At 42.5% G+C, this 25,935-nt stretch overlaps 1 protein-coding gene across 2 annotated transcripts in view; it reads right to left on the minus strand.

Moving 5' to 3' along the window:
- Nucleotides 1–19,728, minus strand: part of rapgef2b (Rap guanine nucleotide exchange factor 2b) — a 95,332-nt gene extending 75,604 nt beyond the window's left edge. For both annotated transcript variants that reach the window (XM_076103254.1, XM_076103253.1), the window contains exon 1: nucleotides 19,053–19,728. In XM_076103254.1, coding sequence (XP_075959369.1) covers nucleotides 19,053–19,121 — 69 coding nt within the window. In that variant the 5' untranslated portion in view covers nucleotides 19,122–19,728. The remainder of the gene's footprint in view (nucleotides 1–19,052) is intronic.
- Nucleotides 19,729–25,935: the final 6,207 nt, after the last annotated feature.

Genomic DNA, 25,935 nt, shown 5'->3' on the forward strand with positions numbered 1-25,935 from the left:
ATTTATTTGTTGCGTGATGTTTTATTAAGTCAGGAAAGCAATGTTTAAGTGAAGCCTGATGTTGCCTCACACGTAAAATAATGATCCCCGTCACTTTCACACAGTGAGGCAGACAGCGTATTAATCAAACACTGGTGTTGGATCGGCACCGCTATCAGGACTGAAATCGTTTGCGTCGGTGCGTCCCTATCAATCTTCAGTCTCTAAAAGAAGTGAAAAACACCATTCATGCATTATTTCTCTCCCTATACACTTGGCCGTCTGCCAACTCTACTGCTATTCACATTAAGCCAACGGCGAGATGAACAGAGGAGGCGAGAGAGGAACCAGCCCGGCCGCCTACTGTGAGGCATATGCATGTCTGTCAGCACTGTCAGGCGACTTGTAAAGAACTCCTCTGACCGAGTATTCACGCCGAGCAACATCTCACTGGCAAATTGTGATCCTTCCTTTTCTGTCCGTGGTGGCGGTCGGAGCAGAGCGGCGGGCCTGCGCTCTGACGTTTGTTGGTGCAAATATAACAAACTGTGGAGCATCAACACGACACACTTTCCATCCCCAGATTAGTTTTGGATCCTTGTGAGCTAAAAACCTAAATGAAAACAGGACGGTGGAACAGGGGAAAGTGCTGATGAAGTGCACAAAACTCTCGACTTGTGAGTGAAAATAATGCAATTAAACATGCAGCACAATAAAACTGCAGTACTGACCATACTGGGAAACAAGCGGCAACCTTCTAGCAGTGGGCTCATTACAGCATCGCTGTCTAAGATGCTTACGACCGTGATCCCCGGCCGGTCTAATCACGGCACTTTGTACGGGGAGGATTTGTTGTCGTTCTGTTTCGGAAAATAGCTGGGAAAAGCACAAATTAATCCCCCGCGACTTGGGAGCGAGGCCGACCTAGTTCTATAACAATTGCTCACTTGTCACTGCGGGGTGAGCTCTTTTCACTGCGTACCTTCACCCTCCGAACTTTACTGTGGCCGCTCCAAGGTTAGAATCAGACAATGAGGATGTGGTTACGGTGACGTAACCATGACTAAAATGTCCAAAGATAATTTCTGTAAAACGTGTGGATTTTCTATATTTACCTTCTCATTCAGTCATTAGCTAAAACAGAGGTCCAATACCTCAGAATTTGACATATTAAAGCAAATCAAATGTATTTCTATTCAATCAAATGTAGCCTCCTGTAATTGGGAAAAAAAGATGTATTCATTAACTCAGTCATTCATTGGTTTTTGTGCAGCCCGACACCAGGCCATGATCCGGAACATTCCTTTTGGACGTTTTGACCTTTTCAAAGGTTTGCCTTTCTACACCAGCGACCCCTCGCTCAGTTATGCGTCGGTTTTCCTGGATCTTGTTACCGAGACAGCGGAGGGGCCCGTCTTGTGTGTCGGGCCGGGGTGAGGCGTGCATTCCTCAGACGACACTGGCTAGATAATGTCACACACACACACACACACGAGGCCTAAAGAGGCCACCTCTGCCGTGCCTGCCACCTCCTGCTGCTCGCTAACCTTTGTGAGGTACGATATAGCATACCAAGTGTGGAGGAGCCATCTGGGTCAACTATTAGGGCCGTGCATCTGGGGGGGCCTGCTGGGACACTAGCAGTCCTAAAATACACTAGGGCTGCAACTAACAGCTATTGATCATCAACTCATCTGCTAATTGTTTGGTCTATAAAAGAAATGTCTATAAAAATGTTCTTCAATATTCCTTATAGAAGTGGAAATATGGAGACATTGGTATTTCAGCAGTTGCCTACAAAAAAAAGATAAAGTTCAAGCTTAAACATGATGACATAAACATGCAATGTGCTTGGCCTGCCACAAAAGTAAGTTATATTTGAAGTCTTTAAATATAAATCACCCCTCGTGGTTTTAAAGATTAAATGAATTTACTTGAAATCAGAGCTGAAATGATTCGTCAATTATTTGATCAGTCGAGAGAAACTTCGTTTTACAAATGTCGATTAAATCGAATAGTTGATGAGTCCACAAAATCCTGTAAGTGTTAGTCATGAAGAAGGTCTGTGGAGGAGGACAGGTCTTGTTTTGGGGTGTTGGCTGGATGAAAAATGACATCTGAAGAGGTCACCTTGGGGTTTAGGAAATCTCAACAATCACTATCTTCTGACACGTCATATGTCAAAAGATTAAACCATAAGGAATATAATTGTCAGTTACAGCCATACTTTACATATGACAGTACATCAAAGCACACTGCCCCTCAGGTCTTCTAGGGGTTCATTAGCTAAACAGCTAAATGTCATTTCCATTACAAAAAAAAAAAAAAAAAGCTAACACAATCCTTCTGTTCTAGATCGTCCACGCTGGACTTTAATGCGGCTTTGCATCAAATGAAATGTCAGTCCCATCAATGTCTGGCTGTCTAATAAAGAGCATATGGCTGAATAACAACGTGAAGTGTGTGTCGGGGCTTAGCGACGAGGGCAGAGCTACGAGGAGGTAAACAGCCTGTAGCCGCGTAACGAGGTAAACAGACCGCTGGGAGTCAGACAGCCCGTGTTGAAGGTTGGAAGGTCACGTTGCTTACAGTGCAGTATCCGCTAATGGCAATATATTGCATTATTTTGTCTGTTCAGCACAAACTGCCGCGGCGTGTCTGTATCCGTGTGCCAAGTGGGACTGAGGAAGACCGCCCCCCCTGAAGCAGACAAAAACAGCAGCGACTGCAGTTTATTCCAAATGTGCACAACACTCATCATCATACACCTCGGGGGGGGGGGGGGGGGGGGGGGGGGGGGGGGCAGCGGTATGATGTGCCACTGTGTGCATGTCTGTCTCTGTTTGTGTTAATATACGTGTGTGTGTGTCTGTGTGTGCATTCCCTTGCCTTTGTTGGTACATTCCCCGTGTTAACAGGGTGGCCCGGCAGCTGTCCTTGAATCTCTATTGACAGAGAGTGTGGGATCTGCCGGGTATTTTTATCCATTAGCCCGTGTGAGAGAGCAGGTGGAGGCTTTGTGGGCTACAACAAGGTCACACGGTGACGAGCGAGCCACTACGCCGCTATCTGCGACCGTCGAGGTCTGAGCGACTGTTTTACAAAGACACAGCGATAGACATGATAGCAAAGGCCTTCACCGGCTCATTTATAAAACACTACATTCATTCCTTTGGGAAAAAAAAAAAAAAAAAAGCTGAAGTTTATCCTTCAAAAGAGTTCAAAAATAAAAAGGATCCAGACAGAATACAACTAGTATCATTAAACCTGTATAAATGTTGCTCGCTGCAATTTAAAGTTGTATATTGATATGATAAAGACAGAGTAAGACATGTTTTGCCACTCCGTTAAAACCATGTGCCACCTGAATGAAGTTGGCACCTACTACACAAAGCTAATTAGCCGTCTAATTAACAGTAAGCCCTTGGTGTTAACTCAACAGGTTAAGCTAGCGGCGCACATGGCCCTCTCTCCTGAATAACGCTGAATTAAGCGCCGCACAAACAATCGCACTTCGACCGCCACCTGTTCAGGAGTGTTTAAGACGAAGATGGGACTCTTCTTTGCCTCATACATCCAGCCATCCTCCACTTTCACTCCTACACCAGTTTGATGGAATTTATCGAGTTAGGATTACACCCCTGAATGGCGGCGAGCGGATGAAGTGCCCCGGTGGAGCCGAAAACAACTTCGCAGTCACAGGCAAAATTTAAAAAGCACTCGGAGAGCCGCTGTTTATTTCCCACCGCGGTCAGGCAGCTGGTGGACACGGTGGCTGGCTGGAACAGGACACAGGGAGCCATGTGAATGAGCTTAGCAGCACCTACTTGAGCCGCCTGCCAGTGAAAAACCCTGAAGAACTAAAATGCACTCGGCCTCTTGAGGCATGCAAATTAGATGCAGCAGTAGCAGCAGATAGTTAGTTTTATTAAGTCTTTTAAAAGAAATATGCAGCAATTCAAGAGGGGCGTTTGTAAGAAAGCTGACAAATTTGTCTCAGCAGTAACTCATATCAAAATGAAGGCTACGGGTTAGCTGACCTCTTCAACCCATCTGCTTTGATCAGTGCAGGCAGCTAACACAGATGTTGGTTTGGAAGTGTGTGTGTGTGTGTGTGTGTCTTTAGTCCAACAGAAAATAGAGTGGTGCATTCAAACCTCCAGCAACCTCTTGGAAAGATAAAGATCATGTTATATAAAGAGTCCGCTTGAGTATCATCGTGGCATGTCAAAATATATCTCACAGTGAAGACTGTGTGGAGGATAACTACTATCTCACTCTGATGGCGGCATGATAGCAAACCAGCACAAGACAAACATCCCTCTCGGGTGAGAAAGTGGAAGAGTTGCTTTAAGTTATGCAGTAAGAGAGGAAATAATTTATGAGGGGAATGAGGAAGGAGCTTCTGGTCAGCAATAAGGAAGAGCTGCATTGTTCGCAGCCCAAGTGCAGAACATTTTATTATTTCGCTTAATAAAGAAGTGCACAAGGTAAGACAAGCTCATTTCTTGCTTTGAGCACGTGTATCCATTACCAATTCAGAATGTGCCGTGTAAGGACACGATGCTGCACCGTCATCCTCGAGGGTGAAAACAAGTCAAGTTGTCCAAAGAGTAAGAATGAACTTTCCTGCATCCATCTGGTGCCATTTTAATATTATCCACATAGCATTAGTCAAGCCACACTGATACAGGATCTCACAGCAATCTAATTAGCACTGAATGATATTTGCCAACTCAGTCACACCCCATAATACCAGAGTGCTGCCACACAGGGCAAGAAGTCAACGCCATCAACAGCATCACAAGAATACATTAAAGATCTCAAATCGTCTTGATTGAGCATGCTGTCGTACTTTTGAATGTTTGGATCTCAAAATTTAGCAGTTCCTCCCAACATTTATTAAGCCGCCACTCATATTTCATGAAGCAGAGCAGGGATGTGACATTTTTTATGACTGATTTTGGCCATTTACAAAAAGATTATTCATTTTGCAGCCGTGTTTCTGTCCAATATTCGCGCTCTTTCAGCTCCGTTTTCGGTATCCACCAACTCCTCTGGGAAAATGTGTCTCTTTAGCTGATAATGCTCCACTATGTTATGGTCTCTAACTGCGTTTGTCTCCGGTTCGGTGCCCAAGCAGTATCAAGCAGATAGTGCAATGTGGGTTTGTTGAGCTCTTTCTCTGAAAACAGCTGCCTGCTGTGAGAGTGTATCAAAACAGTAAAGTTGAGGCCTGGACAGCTGAAACTTGCTATAAAGCTACGCTAAGTAATGGGGAGCTGCAGATTTGGGTGTTAATCCTCTGAAAGTTCATCACAGCGAGTGACCCATTGTCACTGGACACATATTGATTATAGACGTTTAACGTTTGAAATAGTTGCAGCTACCTTGATAAAGTCCTGAGGTTTGTCTTTGGAGTTTATTTTCTTGACATCTTATCTTTCCTCCGTCTGGGCGGAACACAAGTCACGATTTCACACCAAAAGCAGGACCATTATTTGTCCCTGAAGCCGACTCCATACAAGTAAACAGCCTCTTGACGCAGTCTGTGACCACAGCGCTGCACCACGACAACCGCTGCCCTGACCGCAGACTTGTTCAGAGTCAACCACTGTACCCAACGATAAACAGCCTCAGCTCACATACTGCATCTGCGATAGGTCTCTACACCGCTGATAATAACAATAAATCCTGTGTTGGAATCTCAGTTTAGAGAGTGACGCAATGATGCAGCTAGGAAAGATAGTTTATGTGCTTTCCTGTGGTAAGAAGAGTTGCATCAATTGCCAATTATTTAACTTTAAGGAAATTTTTCAGGCAACATGCCAAACATTTGATGTTTTGGTCTTAAATGTGAAAAGTCACTGCTCTTCCTTGTCATTACATTGTAGTAAACGTAATATTTTTGAGGAAAAAGCAATATAAATCTTATATTTTTGTTTTAATGACTACTAATCATCAGATCATCTTGGGTAAAAACCACCACAGTCACTTTGTCCATAAACATACAGCCTTTACCACAACAATGGCTCAATGTGAATTCAACGGTGGACTCTGACCAATACTGGACAGGCACAAAGAGATCTCTCAGCTCTGTCATTGAACCTCATCGTAGCAGGTCCGTACCCGGGAACAAAGCCAACTGTCCGGCCAAATGAAACCCGCTCCAACTCGCTCAAACAAAGGCCTCAAAGAGGTGCCGCGCAATCATCACAAAGTTACGCAACATCGTGTAAAAAAGATCAATTCATGAGAGCTCAAAGCGAAAACAAGGAGCAACGGGTAGGAGTGGACAAAACGGGACGGGGATGTGCTGTAATCTTCCCGGGGAAAGTGGCTTGCTTGGTGTCCTAAATGATCCAAAAAAGCTTGGTTCCAGCTCCCCCCTTTCTTCTGTCCAATTAAGTTGACACAAATAGAAGCCAAAGGCCGGAGGAGGGTAACTAAAAATCCCCCAGAGTTCCACAATGGGAGAAAAACAACACCGATTCCTGACCCCGCCGGGGTTCAATACTTTGACTGCATCTGTTTGACTGTGCAGCCATTAATCTCATTGAAATACTTATGGAATTCAATAATCTTTAAACAAATCTGTGCCGCTTTCTCTCGTGGCCTTCTGCATAAAGTAATCCCGGCATTACAATGCCGCGCTGGCTGCTGGTTGCTAGGGAACAACCGGAGAAACTCTTTCAACACGAGAGCTGCTTTCACACAAGATTTCTCTTTTAGGGTCTCAGGGCCCCAAAAAATCCCTGATCCCCAGAGGGACATTGGAGTTTGAAATCTCAACTTAAATGTCCTGTACAGTTGTTCAGGAGCATGTCTGGTTGATGTCGTTGTGGCAGCACTAAAGGATCCATTTTAATAGCTATCACTTTAAAGCGAAACCCATGTAAGGGAAAGGACATTTTTGAGAATGTTAATAGATGTTATCTCGACTGAATACATTTGCATAATTTGTCATTTCACCATTCATGTAATCATGCATTTAATCAGATGCCCTTTTTAAGTTTTTCCCCTGATAGTGGATGAGATACTTCGGCTGTCTTCTTATTTTCTTACCAAAACACATGGACGTCTCGTTCTTTGTGCACAAGGGCTGAACCAAATAATGGAAAGTTAGCCAACATTGCCGATAACGTTAGATAAGATTACCAACATGTCAATACATGGATACTGCAGTACACATGCAATAAGTACCTGCAGTGCTAAGTGGCACAAAACAAACACTGCCAGATTTAACAGACAAGAGAGACAGCGGCTCAAAAACAATCAACTTAAATCTATATGAGACATAATTTGCCACATGAAAGCATGTGCACGACTGATACTGAATATAAATGTATTACTTATATAAATTTGGCTTATTGTTTGGCACACTAAATCCCTAAATTAGTTTTAAAAAAGCAAGCTTGGCAGTGCCAACGGTCTCGTGTTTGGAGTGTTTCCAAAAGGGTCGGTGGGCTGCAGGACGATCTGCACATGAACAGCGTGTTCCCTGTGAGCTGGGAGCCAGCCAGCGGCTTGTTGGTATGTAGACGACATCGTCATCTATGCTCTTTCATGGTTTTGGCATCACAATGGAGCGGGGTCTGTGTTAGGTGTGACTCCTCACCTTTTTATCTCAAAGGCTGCGATTGTCACACTGTAGACCTTCCATCCAAAAAGGAGACAAGGACAGTGTTGTTTGCAAAAGCAAGTGATGAAAAAACAACCCACTTTGGTTAATGCGAGTGGATGTATCTGGTGAGCTGCCAGTTCAGGTCACAACCGCTACAAGGAGATAGCGGTGCTGCGAGTGCCACTTAAGCATATAGCCAGCTATGCCTGTACATGAAAGTAACGGATAATAACTCAAAGCACAATTTGGAACCTTCCGTTATTGTCCGTTGTTGAAAGGAGTTCAAGGCATCGCAATCCTGAAGGCCTGCAGATTCTGGGAGATGCACTCCTGGTTCTTTTTATGCGTCGGGTATCTGTACCACAGTGGTGCGCCCAGCTCGCCGAGTCTTGAATGGAAGCTTCCTGTTTACACAAGTTGCCTTATGATCCCACCCAAGGCCTTTCACTTCACGCAGACTAAAATAGGCCTCCGCTCCAGACGGATGGGGATTTCAGCCGATATCCTGAGGATGTTTTACAAAAGAAACATGGTCGGACCATTGTGATCTTTTGGGGTTTTCCCTTTCCTTGGCATTACATAAGCTAGTCAGAGTCAGCTAGACTACATAAGCTAGTCAGAGTCAGAGTCTTGTGTTGCATGGATATGGTTTATTTCCTTAGAAATACATGATTACCAAGCTGAGGGCTCTTATGCTTAGCCAGTAAAAAGTTAATTTTTCCCCAATAAAATCCCATATGAGAGCAAGAAAACTTCAAATTCTCCAATGTATGGAATCAATTATTCTGTGATTATTCTGTATCTTTCCTTTTAAAAGTTGTTCGTTCTCTCGCAATTATGAACCTTTTTTCATATGCTGCTCTGTAAAATGAAGATGTTAGACTGTAACTCATGGGTTATTGGGCAATAATAAAAGTCTTTGTTTAGGTCTGCTTGGCATGAGTACAGCTGCAGTGGGTACAATTTAGCTTAAACGGCTATTCCCAGTGCAGCGACAAAATAATTGGTGTGATTTTAAGCGTTTTTGACAAGCAGGAGCTGCTTGTAACAGGGCGTCATTGTGTTGGGTCCGCACCACACTTGCCGGCGGATTCAAAGCAGCAGAGCCTAAAGGCAAGCACGCATGAACGGACCGCATCTTTCCCTCCAATTATAGTCAAATACAGTCTTCATAGCGCCCAATAATAACACAGCCGCAGGCAGTCAGGCCTACGCAGGTGGACAGTGCAACAAAGGCATCACATGAGAAGGCTGTCCCCAGTGTGAGTCACGTACTTCATGTGACTTAATCAAACATTAGGTTCAAGCTTCAAGGATCAGTCATTGTCATTCTGCAACACAGGGTTGCCCAACTAAATGTGGTTGTAGCCGAGCACAGCAAAGTTTAGTCTCCTCTAGGACATGGCCCGACGGAAATGTTCACATGGTAACTGTTGAAATGTGTTTGAACAATCACATTAATCTTTCATATTTGTCAATGCCGTCAAGCTCACTGGTGATATTCCACAAATGATTGAGCGGCAAAACTATTATCTTTCACTACAAATACATACCAAGAACAACAAAACCTACTGAACACTTTTCAAATCACTGAAGCTGCAACAATTTAAAAATGTTGCAAGAAAAGAAATGTGAATTAGCCGCGTTATCAGCTGGTTTGGAGCGAATAAACTTTGACTCTCCCATGAAGCCAATTCAAATGTTAATAAAGTAAGTATGTAGAAAAGTCAACTTATTACCCATTACACTTTATAATTAAGCGTTCTTCACGAAATATAAATTATTGCAAACAATAATATCAAGAATGTGTGAATTTTGGAACTCTAGTCAGTCACAGTGGACTCATTTCCACTCGCGCCACACTGAATATGTAAATGTTATTTTCAAGTGGGAGAAATATCTTTCCGGCATCGGCCATTGTTCTCCGTCCAATCGTGTCTCATCATCTTGACTTCTCACTTCACACATGTGCAGCAGTGTCTTGACTAATCAGCAGAGACGATCGACGCCGCACAACCATTCATTCTCGACACCGAATCGCATTAACAATACGTATGATGCAATGGTGAAAACGCACCCGTGGGGGCTGATGTTTCACAGCAAATAAACTTGCAGGACCATCAGGATTCTGTCATTTTGACTGACGATGCAGGAGCTCCTTTGTTACCGTGATTGATTTTTACCCATTGTGCTGTGTTGAGCAGTTGAAGAGGACTTGAGGTGCTTTTTCCTCAATAACACAGTTAACCACATTACTCAACCACAAAAAAAGCAAATACTGCTATAAGAAGATTGCACACGCATTAATTACCCTCATGTGGCATTACGTAAGCCTATTGTTGATACTTGGCCCTTTCTCCGCACAGGCTACATAACACATAAGGAGATCTGCATGCTAATCGTGGCCAGAATGATTAATGAAAAGGGTTTGCTCTCAGCAGGAAGGGTTCGAGTGCAAAGGAAATATAGGGCCATATGGGAGAACAACTGGCAGTGGAGGGCTGCTTGAGGTCAACCGAGGCAAGTGTCAATTAGCCCGGTCAAGGTCTGAGGCGCCGATGAACCGACGGCATTTAATAAATAATGCTGGGCTGCAACCGTCATCACAGTATGAAGTGGAGAATTACTGCTCGAACGGTGCGAGAAGAGCATACCACAATGTCACCAGAGTGAAATAAACGTCAACTGGGCTGAAAGGGGAAGGTTGCATCACAGCAATAAATGTGTTTCCATAAACTTTTCCCTGAGGTAAAATAAAAATCTGGGCACACAGCAGCTCTCTGGTTTAAGAGTAGGAGAGAGCACTCTGATCATCTCAGACTGGCACCCAAGCGGTCTGGACCTTAATCGGCGGTTCAGTTCAGGCAAGCTAAGATAATTACCCCCTTCTTTCCAAAAAAGCAGGAAGCGGGGAGAAACTGTCACACATTCCAGTGAGAATCAGATTACGTGGAGGCCGTGGGTAATGAACGGACATTTTCCCCGATGGGCGACGGAGGGCCGGAGCTGGAAACGTGACCGGCCGCAGGTTAGACAAACCCCCGGGGACCAATTACAAAGATAAGGTTCCAACAAGACACATATTGTACACCAATCTGCTCCACTGCATGCAGTAAGTGGAACAACAGCATTCCTAATCACTGATTTATAAATGAGGGGAAAACAATGTTATGTGGGGCTATTTTCTCCCCTTTCGCTCTCTTTTTTAAGGCTGTGCAACAAACCGCATGGTCCCACCGGCACAACTCAAGGACTGTCGCTGCAGCAGTCCTCACTTTTTGACAACTACCTCCATTAGCAATGACAGCTGTTTCTGCTCATGCTAGCGTTGTAATGAATCACCTCTTTTAGCTCACGAGGAGAGTAATCACCTGCCTACCACCACCACCACTACAGCTGTTAATAAACCACAGTTAGCATGAGGCATGACCGGCCACATTAGGATCAAAAGGCACGTCCAGAAAAACAGTGTTACGACTCGACATTACAGCTCCACAAAAGAATGTAAAAATAGCCATTAAGTCAAAGACGTCTTTGACTGAAAGAGTCATTACAAAAACGACACTTCTAATCCGCCATCGTGACATACTTTCACTTTACTCACCAGGTGGATTTCCTTTGCATACAGACACAATCGACTGGTGGAAGTGGATTACTGCCATTGCTTCAATCTGAACGGCTTTAAGTGTGGCACTTACCAAATGTATAATTTATAACTTGGTGTAACATAGTACAAGAAAAAAGCAGAAGGGAAATGAAACACAAGACACCTGCCTGAGCTACAATGGTAAACTGATTTGTGAATTGCTGCAAGTACATTAATATCCTAAAAGGATCGTGGGACTGATACGAGTGCAGCAAAAAGACTTGAGTCCTTTCAGTGCAGTGAGGGAGGCCACCAGGACCTCGCTGATGAATATTTGAAAGCTTTAACTTAAGCTTAACTAAGCAGGCGAGCAAACCACCGCAGGCATGCCGGTAATGAAGAGACACATACATAGAGCTTTAATAATGCTTGTGACTTGTTTTCCCGATGAAAAATAACACTTGTAATAGTTAAAAGGGCCGCACGTTAAATTAGGATTAAACATTGCTTTGCCGGCTGCACTACCTAAGCAAAACCCAAGCATTAAAGCATTAAGTTCTCCCTCCATCCTCCCAATTATTAAGGATTGAAAAATAAATTATGTAAAAAGCTGCAAGCATGCGTAGCCCAACTCATACATTAATCTCCAAATTAAAATCTCCAAAAAACAATAGCATTAGAGTTTTGTTTATAAGCAAAACATTGCCCTGATTTTGACCCTGTTGGTGCAACAGCAACCATCTTTAAGTGCCATTGTTACAAACACTGTAAACAAGCATTAGCTGCATGGCGAACCCGTATTCTGGGATTTAGAGAACTCTAATCACACAAATTAATCAGCTCTCCATCTGATCCACTTCATGTCTGAGCAGTTCACCAAGAGGGAGGATTAAACTGCAGATTATTCACGAGATGAGCCGGTACTGCGTGGGACCGGGGCTCAGAGGCAAATTCACTCAAAGAAGTCTGCTAGTTGTTTACATAAACGCATTACGACCATAACGGATTCAAAAAAGAATATGAAAACTAGTGAACTTGTTGCCAAATATGTTTCACTTATGCTATCGGTCTTTTCTATGTAGGCGTCACTTTTTCCAAATGCTGGAATTTCCAAAATCTCACTGAGGAATGAAGCTCTTAATGATAGCCACAGCAAGTAGTAATTCTATAGCAGTCATGTAAATACTGCACGTCAGGAGGAATGGTCTATTCTCCGAGTCTCGGGCTGAGTTATGTAAAGACTGTGGTCGCTCGGTAGCATGAGGTCTGCTGCCTTCTGCTGCCGAGGCCAATGGAATTCCTGGAGCCTCGTTTTTCTTTTCTTTAAAAATACCTAAAGGAATGCGAACATAAGGAACTGAAACATGCAGTTGACCTTATATTGTGTGTGATTCGGTTGCGACAAATGTACAGTGTGACGCTGAAGGCAACATCCTGGTCCATCGGACAAGATAAAGGGCTGGGGGGGGGGGGGGGGGGGGGGGGGGCCATCCGACCCCTGGGCTGCACACCATTGACATTTTCAATCAAATACTCCACTAAGACTTTAAATGGAAGTTGAATTGTCTGCTGTGCATCAATACATGCAATCTGTCAAAACAAAATACTTTGTTTTTTTTTGTTAGGAATAGAAAGGTTCAACACAATAAGTCAAAGCAACCAGCGTATGAATAACATAATCTGGAGTGAGACTGCTGAATAAGCACCTCAGACACCAGCATGGGGTCCCGCGATAAACGTTCAAAAAACTGTTTCACTTGAACTTCCTCTCACCCTCTGTTATTTAGAAAGTAACACTGATATGATTCTGCTGGAGGAGATCATGGATACTTTTGCAAACTCTGCAAAATGAACACTTTTTTTACACATGCACCTCCTGAGGAAGCACTCACTGTAATCACTGTCGGATGAATCTTTGTATTTTTTTATATTTCACCTGACATATCATCTTGAGTTTCTTCTACCACAGGCACGTAATCTAAACCAATACCAAACTTCAGCTGTAAAAGGCGGTTTAGTGACAGTTCTTCGGGTATTTATTTCTCTGGTTTCTCTGATTCTTAAATGGGAATATTTGTTGGTTTCTTTAGCATGATATTAAACTCAATGCCTCCGAGTTTTGAAAGTTGTTTGGACAAAACAAGCAATTTGAGTCTGTCAACTTGGGTTTTGAGAAATTCCAGGAGGCATGTTTCATTATTTTTTGACAATCAAATACCTGGAAGATTCATCAGCTCCTGAATGTATCAGTGGACTCAATGGACCAGCATGCAATGCAGCCACAGATTGCAGCTATACAGATCTCCAGTGCCATGAAAATATAGACAATAATCAAGCCAGGAACATAGTTACAGCCATATAAATAAATCAACAAAATCACACCTGAAGCAGAATCCGGCAAAACACAACGACAAAGAAAAGAGAAAAGTAATGTACTCGACACAATCATCGTATAGAAGCATTGATAGGGAGTATGTGGGGATACACAAACATTAAACATTAAAGAGGTTTGTCTTAGTTTTCTGCTCCACTAGTGTTAAATCAAGCTTCATGGGTGGAAAGTCCACCGTGTGTTTGACTTGATTCAATCTCAGCGGTGCATTTAAACACAAACTGAACTGGATCGGTCTTTTCATTATTCGATTTTAGGGAGTTAAAGTCGGGCACAAATGGCTGCACAAACATCCTGGTGTATTCCAGGAAGGAACAGTTTCTGGAATGCAAATGTGTTGTGGCTTTCATTCCGCCATCATGGCAGACATTTATCTGTACAGTCAGACAGTAAAACAACCATAACCATCTTCCTGCAGTAAAGAGGTGTATGATTCAACTCAACCTTTGCATCAGTAGCTCCCTGTACAGCCATAACCCTGACCAATCAATACATTTAATACAATATCAATAGCTTTCATGGCCCCACAGACCAGTGGGCAATGCTTTGCTTTATTACCATCACAATATATTTATAAAAAAAAGCTGATGTGGAATTAAAAACATGATTTAAACGAGCCAATCAAAAGCCCTGCTGGTCCTGTGTGTGGGTTTCATACGTTGGTGCTTTTGTTTGTTTCTTCCCTTCCTGAAATCACCCCCTGTATTTAAACTGGGAAGAATACGTCACTGTGACCGCGGTGTGTGTGTAACCACATCAGCCTGCACTCAGCCTCCACTTTCAACATGTGACATCACTTTACTTCTACAGGATTCTGCAGAGTGCCAGCAAAACGCCACGGCGAGCAGCGCCTACATTTATCGGATGGATGAGTTTTTAGTTTTTTTTTTAAGAATCTGAAAACCCTGAGTCGCCTGGGAAAATGACACTACTACGAATCCAGTAAACCTGGTAAAGAAGTCCGTCCTAGTTCTTGACCCAGCGACCTTGAAGTTTCTTTTTTTTTTTTTTTAATACATGCTTCTGACGCCCTGACGGAAATAGGAAGGCAGTAGCAAAACAACACCCAGCTTCAGAAAATAAAAAAACAGCTTTGGGGCGGAAAGGCATTCTGTTGTCGGGCCATTGTTCCGGCTTACGGTCAAAAAGCATCCTGACGCTTTCCCTCTTCCTGCTTCTTATGGAGGGACAGGATGCTGAGAGACGGGCAGCTTTGTGCTCAGCAGTCATTTTACAACCTGCAACAACTACTTCCTCTCCATGTTTATAGGTGCACACTTTACATTTGGTAGGGCGATAACGTTTGGCTACAATAGTATTTACGGTATAATAGTTCTGCAGGTGAATATTTGTTTATCTACAGCCAACATTTGGAACAATATGCGATTCATGAATATTGTCGATAGGCCGGTATTCTACTTTCTAATATTTAAAATACTGCAGAATTAAACTATCATATGTGCACAGAGATCAAGCATTTCCCTTTTTTAAATGATAGAGCTGAATGCATTAACCAAGCAGCTCTGTGCCATTTACATGCTACAATGTCTTCGCTGTAATTTAAATGACAGGTCTGTACTGATGTTAAAGTAAATACTGTTTTCCTTTAAGTCATTTAATAAACAAATGTGTCTTCACTAGGTCAGTTATTCTTAACCCTTTTATTTTTGAACCAAGTAATTTTCTGTGATGCCACGGTTCTTCTGCAGACAAAGGATTATTTGTTAGCTTAGCTGGACCATTAAACTCCTTGCTCTTTGCATCCAAGTCGGAGTAATGACCGGCTAACGGCCTAGGAAATTCTGATTTGTTTGCTCACTACAAGTCCCCCAAATGCATTTGTTTTCTCCCTCGTTTCCTCCAGTTCAGCCACTGCAGGCCTGCGTCTGCTCTCCTGTGCTGGAGCAGAATATGTGGAAACGATGCAAAGTAGGCAGCTCGTCCCTCCAGCTATGTGAATGTGAAGCGGGGTCACCGCAGCAGAGGACTGTTGTTTTGTGGTCTTTAGCTTTGCCACCTGGCTAAACAACAGGAGAGTCTACTTGCTGCACATTAAACAGACCAGCTACAGCAGACGTCTATCCGAGCACCACGGAGGGCCAAGAGTGTGTGCAGGTTTTTGTTCCTGTAAGTCGACAGATTTCACTCGTCTTTTTCCTGATTAGGTGGGGCAGTCTTGGGTTTCATAATCTTAAATCCTGCATGACAAACAGTTCAATGGCGAGATAAAGAAATGAATGCTGCATTGAAATATACCGTTCTACTCAGTTCAGCTCAATTCAATGCCTTCATGGTCCACACGAATGACATTAGAAGGAACTTAACAGGGTTCAGCGCTCAGTTTGGACCACTAAAGATTATCCAACTCCCACCTAGTGACCTAACAAACAAACATGTCACTCTCACACACACTACGGCTGCCCTTTGCTTTTGATAATGAACATGCATTCTTGGAACGCAATGAGCAACGCCCATCGCAGGTTATCAGAGGCCAAAGACATACGTTAAAAACAGCTTGTTTTGTCTGACTAACAGTCAAAACTGAACCCGTTTAATTTAAAATGATGTGAAATGTACATCGGTTCTGTTTGGTATATTTTTACTAGACGAGTACATGACATTGTATGTGTCTGGTGGAGTCTGTGGTGTCCTGCTAAACCAACTGCCATATCTTTGATAATTGTAATATTAGTTTTTCGCTCAGAATCTAAATATGGACCCATACTAGCTGAGGCCGGCTCGCTGTCACTGTGCCCTGGTTTGCTCTTTGCTATTGAGAGCCAAACTGCATGTCTTAAAAAAAATACAGTTTTATTCAAAGTAATGTAATAATCCTCCCGGTCAATAAATTAATTCTGGATAGAAATTAGAGATCAATTAGTCATGTCATGTGATCGTAATTCATATCAGCACTGCAAAACTGTGCAGCAGTGCTCTCCTTCCTCTTCCTTCTCGATTATCAGACTGCCTCCTTTTGCTCGCTGACAAACATTCCGGACACTTCCACTTGCAGTCCAAAGGCACGCAAAGGAAACTGACCAAACCAGTGTGAACACTCGCTGTCAAGCGGCCGGTTATTTCACCTGCCATGTGACAAACGGGGCGAGGCAGAGGGGTCAAATCCCGCCGTGGTCAGCCCTGAGCGATAAAGACAGATCCCGCTAACCGTTAGCTAATCCTGACAGAGAGGCCCTGCCAGCGCCATTAGGATAAACCGTGTCAGCCGCCAACCGACACTAGACACTTGAAAAGAACCGCCGGGGAAGGTGCCGCTATAGAACGACTCAATACCGTGAAGATTAATGTCACAAGAGACTTTGTAGTTATTACGTCTTTGGCTTTTCTGATGAACAACCACAGCGAAGAGAAAGGAGTGGACTTCTCTGTGACGCCACTGCAGAATGGCACGGATGCGGTGTTTCTTAAGACTTCTAAATCCTGTTGGCATATCACACTTTTTTGCTTCCGACTGAATCGTTTTCAAGTGTCGTCATTTAGTCTTTGTTCAAACTGTCCTCGTTGGCCTCTCCGGTCATGTTTCATCAAAAGACTTCCTGAATGAAATGTTTGCATACAGACACAGCATGGGTTCATAGCAGAGTGTTGAAGGACCACAGATTTCTTTTTACTGAATCACACATTGTCAAAGCCTTCGCATCTTTTAATGAGACTATATTCCAGCTCACACAGTCCAAGTAATCTCTCCTCACATGTCCGTGTCAGAAGCAGCACTAAGAGCCATGTTGATGTTAATTCTGTCAGGTGGGTTAGAAGAATGAGGCAGCACAGGTGTTATAGACGGCCAGCTTTGAATCACATTCTCACTTGCATATCAACAATAAGGAACACTAAAAAGCTATTTCCAGTTATTAATTAAAGGACCGCATCATCAAAACTACCAGCGATTATTTCCCACTGACAGATTCACCAGTTATATGGGCAATAAAAAGAAAAACATGACAAGAAATACAAGCAATTGTGGATTGATGACTTAGTCAATTGACGGAGAATTGATTTGCAAATGTTTTGATAAAAGATTTATCGGTTAAGACATTCTTTTCACACGCAAATATGACAATTTGCTACACGAAAAAAGAAATACGATTGCTAATAGATTTAAGATTTAGGCAGTTTGAAGACACCACTGGGCTCAGAGGTATTTTGCCAGGGATCTTTTTTTGTTTTTGTTTCATGGACAAAACAATTAAGCAATTCTCAATGATGAAAGTTTCAGGCTTAATATAAACTCCTAATGCTTAGTCCCGTTTTAGATGAGCATTGCTGCTGCTGATGCCAAACCCAAATGATCCTCGTCTTTGTTTCCATAACCATCACGGCATCTGTCACTCAGACACATTACTGCATTAGGAGCCCGCGTGAAGCATGTAAAGGCCATGGGCTCGTACAGTTAACAAGCAGTCGATGACACCATAATCGTTTCCCCGATGTCAGATAGACGGGCAGACGGGTGTGCCACTATCTGTAGCCCAGTGGTGTAAGTGGGGGCCTATCGATTGTCCATTGTGTGAAGCTGAAGCCGCATCCATTTGCAGTGGAAGCCATGGTCCAAATGAAATGATGCCATCTCCGCAGCCAAACCAGGATTTATTGCGTGCATCTGCAAATTCTAACCGCTCATATGTACACATATATGATGCCATGCAAACTCGTGTGTGTGCGCGTGTGTGTGTGAGCCTTTATGTGGCTCAAGTAATAACCACAGACCACAGGATTTGCATGTTCACAAGACATGCAACCCCAGCAGAACTATATTGGTTCAGAAAACACTGAGGTGATATTGTGCACTCACAGCACTGAGCTATAAAAACAAGCCATAACTAATTCATTTTTTAACCACAAAACATTATTAGAAATAAAATCCCAACAGAGACAAAACAACTATAACAATGATAAGCCCAACTAACACTTACATCGTGTCTCAGTCTACCAAATATAATACAAACTGAACCAAATGTTGATGGGAAACGTCTGCTTAGCCTACAACAGCTATAGGCTATTAGCTCGGTTGGGATTAGCCACAGACTGTGCCTCTCACGTGCATATCTTTCTACCATTTATATATGTTTTCTTGTAGTTTTTTTCCCCCAAAATGCAAGTGCGCATCACGTGTAAAAGCAGGACGCACGCACACACACACACACACACACACACACACTGCTGCTGTAGCTCAGTGTTAGACTCCCACCAAGGCTAACTTACAGCTCCTGTTATGTTAAGTAGCCTTGATTATCTCTGCTGATAGAGGGCTTAGCGGGATGTAGCCGTAGCCACACGTTAACACCGGAGCTCAATGGCAACAGTTGCGCACAGACGCACTGCTACTCTGTTACAGGACGTTACAATGTAGAGCATGTTGCAATGTCGTGTTGTAATGTAGCGAGTGGACGGCTAATACCAGCGGGTATCAGCACTCTGCAAACACACATTCAACAAATATAAATTCTTCTGACCTGTTGCGTCCTTTCAGCCGGACTCATCATCACAGCCTGCCGAAAGCTGTTATCCACGTAAGACGCCATTGTTTTGGGAAGACGCCGTCTGCAGGATACTTGAATTCCTTGTCCTAAATAAAATGTTTATAAATATCCAGCGCCACGGATACAAACAAAAGAAGTCCCCCCCCCCCCCCCCTCCCCTCTCCTCTCCCTTTGCTGCCTCGCTGTGTTCTTGTCGCCTGTGGTCCGATGCTAGCGGATAAGCTGGGAGTGCCACGGAGAGGCCACGACCGGAGCCAGACAGCCGAGCAGCCTCCTCGGGGCGGCCGTGTGTCTGTCGCCCAACACCAGTCCCACCGAGAGGAAAAGTTATTTTAAAAGCACGGCTCACTCTCTTCTCTTTAGAGTTATTTTCTTAATGCAAAATAAAAAAGGTCCCTTTATTCAAGCCAACGCTCTTCAAAGCCATTCCTTGTCTCTTCAGCGTTCTGCTAGCGACGCAAAATAAATTACATTACAGGATCCAGCAAACAAACGAAAACAAAGTACGCTAACTGTTATCCCGTCAACAGCAACCTGGCGTCCATCGTGAGAGGTAGACCCGAATACACTCACTGATAACATGCATTATATCAACATCTTAATGGCACTAAAAGTGGGGATAGGTCCGCCGCCGCTGCGCTCTGTTGTATGCCACCATGGTGACTGACACAGCGGAGTAAAGTCGGCCATGGTTAACGGTTACACTTCCTTGAAATGTTTTCAAAATAAACCTCCAGCGTGTTTAACATTAATACAAAGAGATGAAGAAGGACACGGTATATTTAGGGAGGGTCTTTGGAAATTAAATATACACGTCGTTGTATTTTTTCCACAAAAAATGTCATTTTCCTACTACGTAGGCTATCAATAAAATACCTATATCCAAACATGACATAGGCTACATTGTGTTTTTTAAATGCACTAAATGTTGGCTATTTTCAAATTGTGTAGCTGTGCAAAAAATAAAAATATCTAATTAAACCCAAGGACAATGCTAATTATGCAGTAGACTACATGACAAGCATTGAACTGCACCATAGTCTACCATGCGCCACGACGTAACAAAATAATTTGATATCTGTTTTAGTTTATTCCAATATTTAATCAACTGAATATATCTGATTAAGTGACTCTAGTGCTTACATGTTATTTGTTGCTTACAAATAACATGGTATACCATGTTACTGACCATGCATACTAGTATGCATGGTCAGTATTTTACATATTGCTATCTTGTTTTGAAGGGAAAATCATTCCATTTCCTTTCTAACTGTTGTTATCTGGGTTCGGCTTGATGGAGATTTAGTCACAAGGGGTGGCTCATGGGCGAGTCCATTTAGCCCAAAAAAAAAAGAAAAAAGTGTGAATAGGAAGGGGAGTACAATGTGAAATAATGATGCTTTGGGACCACCTAGTGACCTGATGGGGTAATACACATTTAGATGGACACAAACGTGCAGGGTGTGAAAAAAACTAGTTCACCGTAAACCTTATTTATCAGGATAAGATGGAATAATATGAAGAATAACACAAAAAAATTGCAGAGTTAAGTTGATATTAATTCATTATTATATGGCACATTGTCGTGTGAGAGTAGACTTTAAAGCAATAATGAATCCATCAAGCAAACTTCATATTAGGGAAGTTTATTTTTCAATTCAGTTCCCTATGGATGCACAAATATGGAAACCCCCTTTTTTTGGAAAAGCCACTCCGAATTCAGATATTTTGGGCAACAATAATCTTTATTACACAAAAGTGTTAAAATGTAACATAAAATAACTTAAAATAAGAATTATTGATCCCCGAGGGCAAATCCACACATTATAGCAGCTAAGAAATAACAAAACAGATGAACTCTTGCATTAAATGAATATATAAATAATAATCTTAGACTATATAAATTAATAATGATAATATTTATGCATGAACTGTACAGGTCAAACGTTTGGACACACCTTCTCTTTCTCCTCTCTTCTGTTTTTGTTTTATTATTTTCTATGTTGCAGATTAATACTGAAGACATCAACACCATGAAATACCACATGTGGAATTAGTTAGTGAACAAACAAGTGTTAAACACACCAGAATATGTTTTATATTTTATATTCTTCAATGGGACCACTGTTTGTCGCAAAAACCATCAAGCCTTATGATGTGTCTCTCAAGAGGACCGCCCCAGAAAGGGAAACACACCTCCAGGCTATGTGAGCTATTTGACCAAGAAGGAGAGCGATGGATAACCTGGACTCCCACACCAAAAGGAGATGGTTTGGGATTAGTTGGACCGCAGAGTGAAGGAACAAGCAGCCAACAAGTGCTCAGCCAAGAGTGTGCAAAACTTTCATCAAGGCTAAAGGTGGCTAGTTTGAAGAATCTAAAATATAAAACATATTTTTCTTTATTTAAACTTTTTTCCCCTCTTTACGTATTTCCATATGTGTTATAGTGATTTCTTGATGTCTTAATCTACGATGTAAAACAAAAATGATGATGCTAAAGATAATGACAACAACAACAACAATAATAATAATAATAAAGAAATAACTTTGAATTAAAAGAAACATTTTACTGATACGGCTATGAATAATAAGTACAATATACAAAACAATAAAACAATATAAATGTTATGCTGTTGAAGGTTTTACTCTATTTATCACGCACTTGATACGATAGGATTGTTTACCATGCAAATAAAAAATAGATTATTTTACCATCATTGTTTTGGTATTTCTGCCTTCATGTGAATCTGTTTCTTTACCTGGAATAAAGTCATATGTAGCTGACATGCTTCAATAGAGCATCCCGTGTTTTAAGAATGTAACTAGGACACAACCACTGACGTCATGACAAGCAGAGGTTGCATGACAACCGACCATGACCCCATGGACAGAGCAGCCCGCTGGGCTCAAGTTATCACCCATGAGGGCCCATTATATACAAAAATGATGCGTAACAGTGAAGCAGCTGCAGGAGGGACACAGCATGGACAACGGATGATCTTTACAGGTAGGAGAAGCACGGAGAGCATGGACCTCTACTGAGTCATTCAACTGAGTGCAATTTTAGGAAGTACAGTTTGTTCTCTACAATAGGCATGCTTAAGACCCATGTTCAACATTTATATGACGTCTCAGCATTATAGTCTGTGTCCAAGCAAATATAACTGTAATTGGACACACGGTGGCACTACAACCAGATAGTTAAGCCACTGTGTGTGAGCCTGTGTAAAGTATGTTGTTCTGTATGCATTAGGGCATGTAGAAGTGTACTGACACTGCAACAGTTCATGCATTATACAACTTAGAGTGTGATGTGCAAGCATATAGCTGAATCTTTTATTTACAAGGATATTAATATATTCCTTTATGTAATTGTTAATGAAATGTAAAAAGGAACATCGGAGCAAATGCATGTTCTGAAAAACATTGATCCTTTAATACCTCCTAGATAAGACATTCATTTGTAACAAATCACCCTACGCTGAACACTGAATGAATGCACTCTTTAACAAACCCATTAGTTTCCTTTTTCTTTCCTTCTTTGTATTAACTTCTCTCTCCATCTGTGTCTCAGGTTCATTAGGATATTTGTTTACCTTCTTTTCTCACATTTCCACTAATTCTAACAAGGCCCAGATGGAATTGGAGACTACAGGCCGAGATCAAATTATTTCCCCCGGTACATCGGCGCGGGCGCCTCATCACCTGGGGCCACAGGTGACCTCAGCTATTTGTGCCAAGCTGCACCACACGCCCCTCCTCCTCTGCCCAAGCAGAGCTATGTGGGGGAGGTTGGCTGGGGCTGGCAGTACAACCAGCTGTTGAACAGTGGGACGCTGCTCAGCAACATGCAAATTAAGGTACGGCTGAAATCCACCGTGTGCGTCTTATGCAAATGAGATGTAGAAGCTTTATTCCTCAGTTAATGTGCCACAAGGTCACCGTGAGCGTTGACTTTGAGAAATGACTGCTATGATGTGAAATATACAGGAATTACAGGACAAACAGTGGCACATCGTTAATAAATGGACAAATTATCCAATCTGGATCAGATGTACTTATTTAATATTTTGTTTATCAAACATAGTAAGTCACTTTTTGGGTGTTAGTTTCGTTAGATAATCAGTCTGGTGTCAAGACATCATAAATATGGATTTCACATGCTGTCGAGTAGAAAAATGTCACACATTCTGAACCAGAAATGTAAATAAATAAAGTAAAAAGCATTTCAGTGTTAAATCAAACAGTCCTCCTTCTCTGACAGAAAACTGAGGTCCGGACAGCGCTGGAGGACAGAGTGACTCACAGGTTCCAGAGCAACCAGTAAGACCACATTTGTAACCCTCACGTTGGACACGTTGAATCCTTCACAGTCGTATTACGTGTGTGTGTCGAATGGATAAGTGGGAACGTCTCAGGTTTGCACAGTGTTGAGTGACTGCATTGTAGGTTATCTGCTTCCCCATCCATAATGCAGCACTTCCCCTGTTGTAGAAACACACACCGCCTCAAGCCGCAGGTAAGAAATGTGCCAGACAGACACACCACTCACACAGATACTGACCAAAACAAAAAGGTTTATCTTCTACCTTATTAACATTATTCCTAAATACCGCAATATACATTCAACTACATTAGATGTACTCCCTAAACAAGATGTAACAGTACATATGAGATTCCAAATGTCCCTACTATGAGACTTTATACTTAATTAAACAGCACTTTAAGAATCCTAATGCACTAAAACGTTAATGAGAGGAGGTGGATCTGTTCAGCTTAGCTGATCCTGACGAGCTGAGTTTGAGACTTTGTAAAAGGCGACTGTACAAAGGATAAACCCTTTAACTGTCAGTAACTACGAAGACTCCCCTCTGGCACCATCCTCTGGACAAACGTTACAAATGTTGTAACTAGTGGTTAGCATTTAGGAAAAGCAACTACAGATGGTTGAAAACTTAAAGCAAAAACCTATATAAATGAGTGGGGAAACAAAATGAATGCAGATGCCTCCATGGTGGGCACTGAACTGTTTGGGTGGATTATGTAAATGACCCGCTTTAGCCTTCACAGTCACCGGAACCCTTCAGAACACTAATGGGAGACTTTGGAGCAACATTTAAGACTGTGCACTCCACCGCTATCATCCAAAACAGAGACTATTTTTGGGAGAATGGTTTTACATCAAGGGGCTGTAACCAGGATTTGAGAAAGACTGAGGTCATGAGTCCAAATTTCCCAAACAGAACACTAAGAGGTTTTTGATTAGCCACCAAATAAAAACACTTTGGTTGAAATTGTTTTGCCTTTTTTGCCAAAGACAGTCAAATTTGAAGGTATTCATTTGGAAATAAAATGTGGACGTTGCCTGCAAATGTAGAAGGTAAACTCCTCTTTATGTCATTAAGCCGCCAATTGCCCGATATATTAATGGGGACGTGCTTATGTCCTCGATGGGGCTTTAGCTACAACCGTTGTTGCTTCTGTCCAGTTGAGTCCCTGAGACTTGACTAAGTTGTTCTGGTGGTCTTGCGATGGCCCAACAACTTACTTATTTTATGTTAGTTTTTCCTTTAACTTGTGACCTGTGCGTATGTTGGTAATTTTGTTTTCTGGTCGCTCATGAGTATTACAGCCTCATGGGGTCACGAGACACTTTTACTTGCAGGAACTTTTCAAAGTATGTCACAGTCTCAGCTGTCAGTGTCAACAAACAGCCAGCTGTTCTTTAACCTGTGTGACAAAAGCAACAAAATCTAAATACAGAATATAAAATGTACACAGACAAGCATGCAAGAAAGAAGTCTTAGCTGACAAGACAGTGATGCCAGCAGGGAAACAACAGAACCATCGACACAAAACTAAAACTGGAGAGAGACTAAAATATTGTGACAGGCTTTTGCCAAACAGAGAGCAGACAGACAAGCATGCAGAGGCTAGTTAGGAGGACACTTCTGGCTGCATTTGACCCAGGTTTCATGATCAAACAAGGACCTGTATATGTGCAATGAGAGGAGGACATTCTGACAAAGAAAATGTAACATGTGAGTGTGGATTTGTGATTATGGCTGACCTGTTTCCCAGACACTTCTATCCCAATACAATAGCATATAACACAATACAATAGCCTATAACAACAGGCGAACCAGCATTGTTCAAGAGAACAGACATTTTTTAAGGGGCACACACCAGACTTCCATGTTTGTTCTGTATATAAGACCAGGATAATGTTTAAACATACCCAAATCTTTTTTTTAAAATCAGACAAGTAATAAGAGGAGTTACTGCAAACTTAACATGTTAGCAAGTAAGGCTCAGATCTAGTCTGATGGATAGAGGAAGAACACTAAACGAAAATCCACTTTTAAGGAGAACTTGATGACGTCCCACATGATATGCCGACATCGAAAGCTACTTGTTAAAATGCAACGTGCAACACACAACAGATCACCCTCGTGATCACGGAGAAGAATGGACTCAAGGCCACCAGTCCCAGTTTAGACAGCTACTTATCTCTTCTATGTAGCGTCCCTGCTGCAAAAAGAGCCCCATGCATTACAACAGCATATGGGGCCCAGGCTGTTTCACTCTAGCACTAGACCCTGAAAGTATGCAGAGGCATACACTGCTGTTAAACTGCTGACAACAAGCAACTCCAGGCAAACATCAGTCAAAGCAGTAAAGAGGTCCGATAATGTTTGTTTTTAAGGCTGACATTCTGGGAAGTAGCAGCAATGCACATCTGTGTTTTGCTCATTTGAATGATATCTTATCCGAGGGAAGGTCTGAGGATGCGGCATGGGCTCAACCTGAAATCTGAATGGGCCCCCTTGGTACCCCCCCCCCCCCCCCCCCAT

This window comes from Anarhichas minor, unplaced genomic scaffold (assembly GCF_050575085.1).
Source record: "Anarhichas minor isolate MPS153535 unplaced genomic scaffold, ASM5057508v1 ptg000028l, whole genome shotgun sequence".
NCBI lineage: Eukaryota > Metazoa > Chordata > Actinopteri > Perciformes > Anarhichadidae > Anarhichas > Anarhichas minor.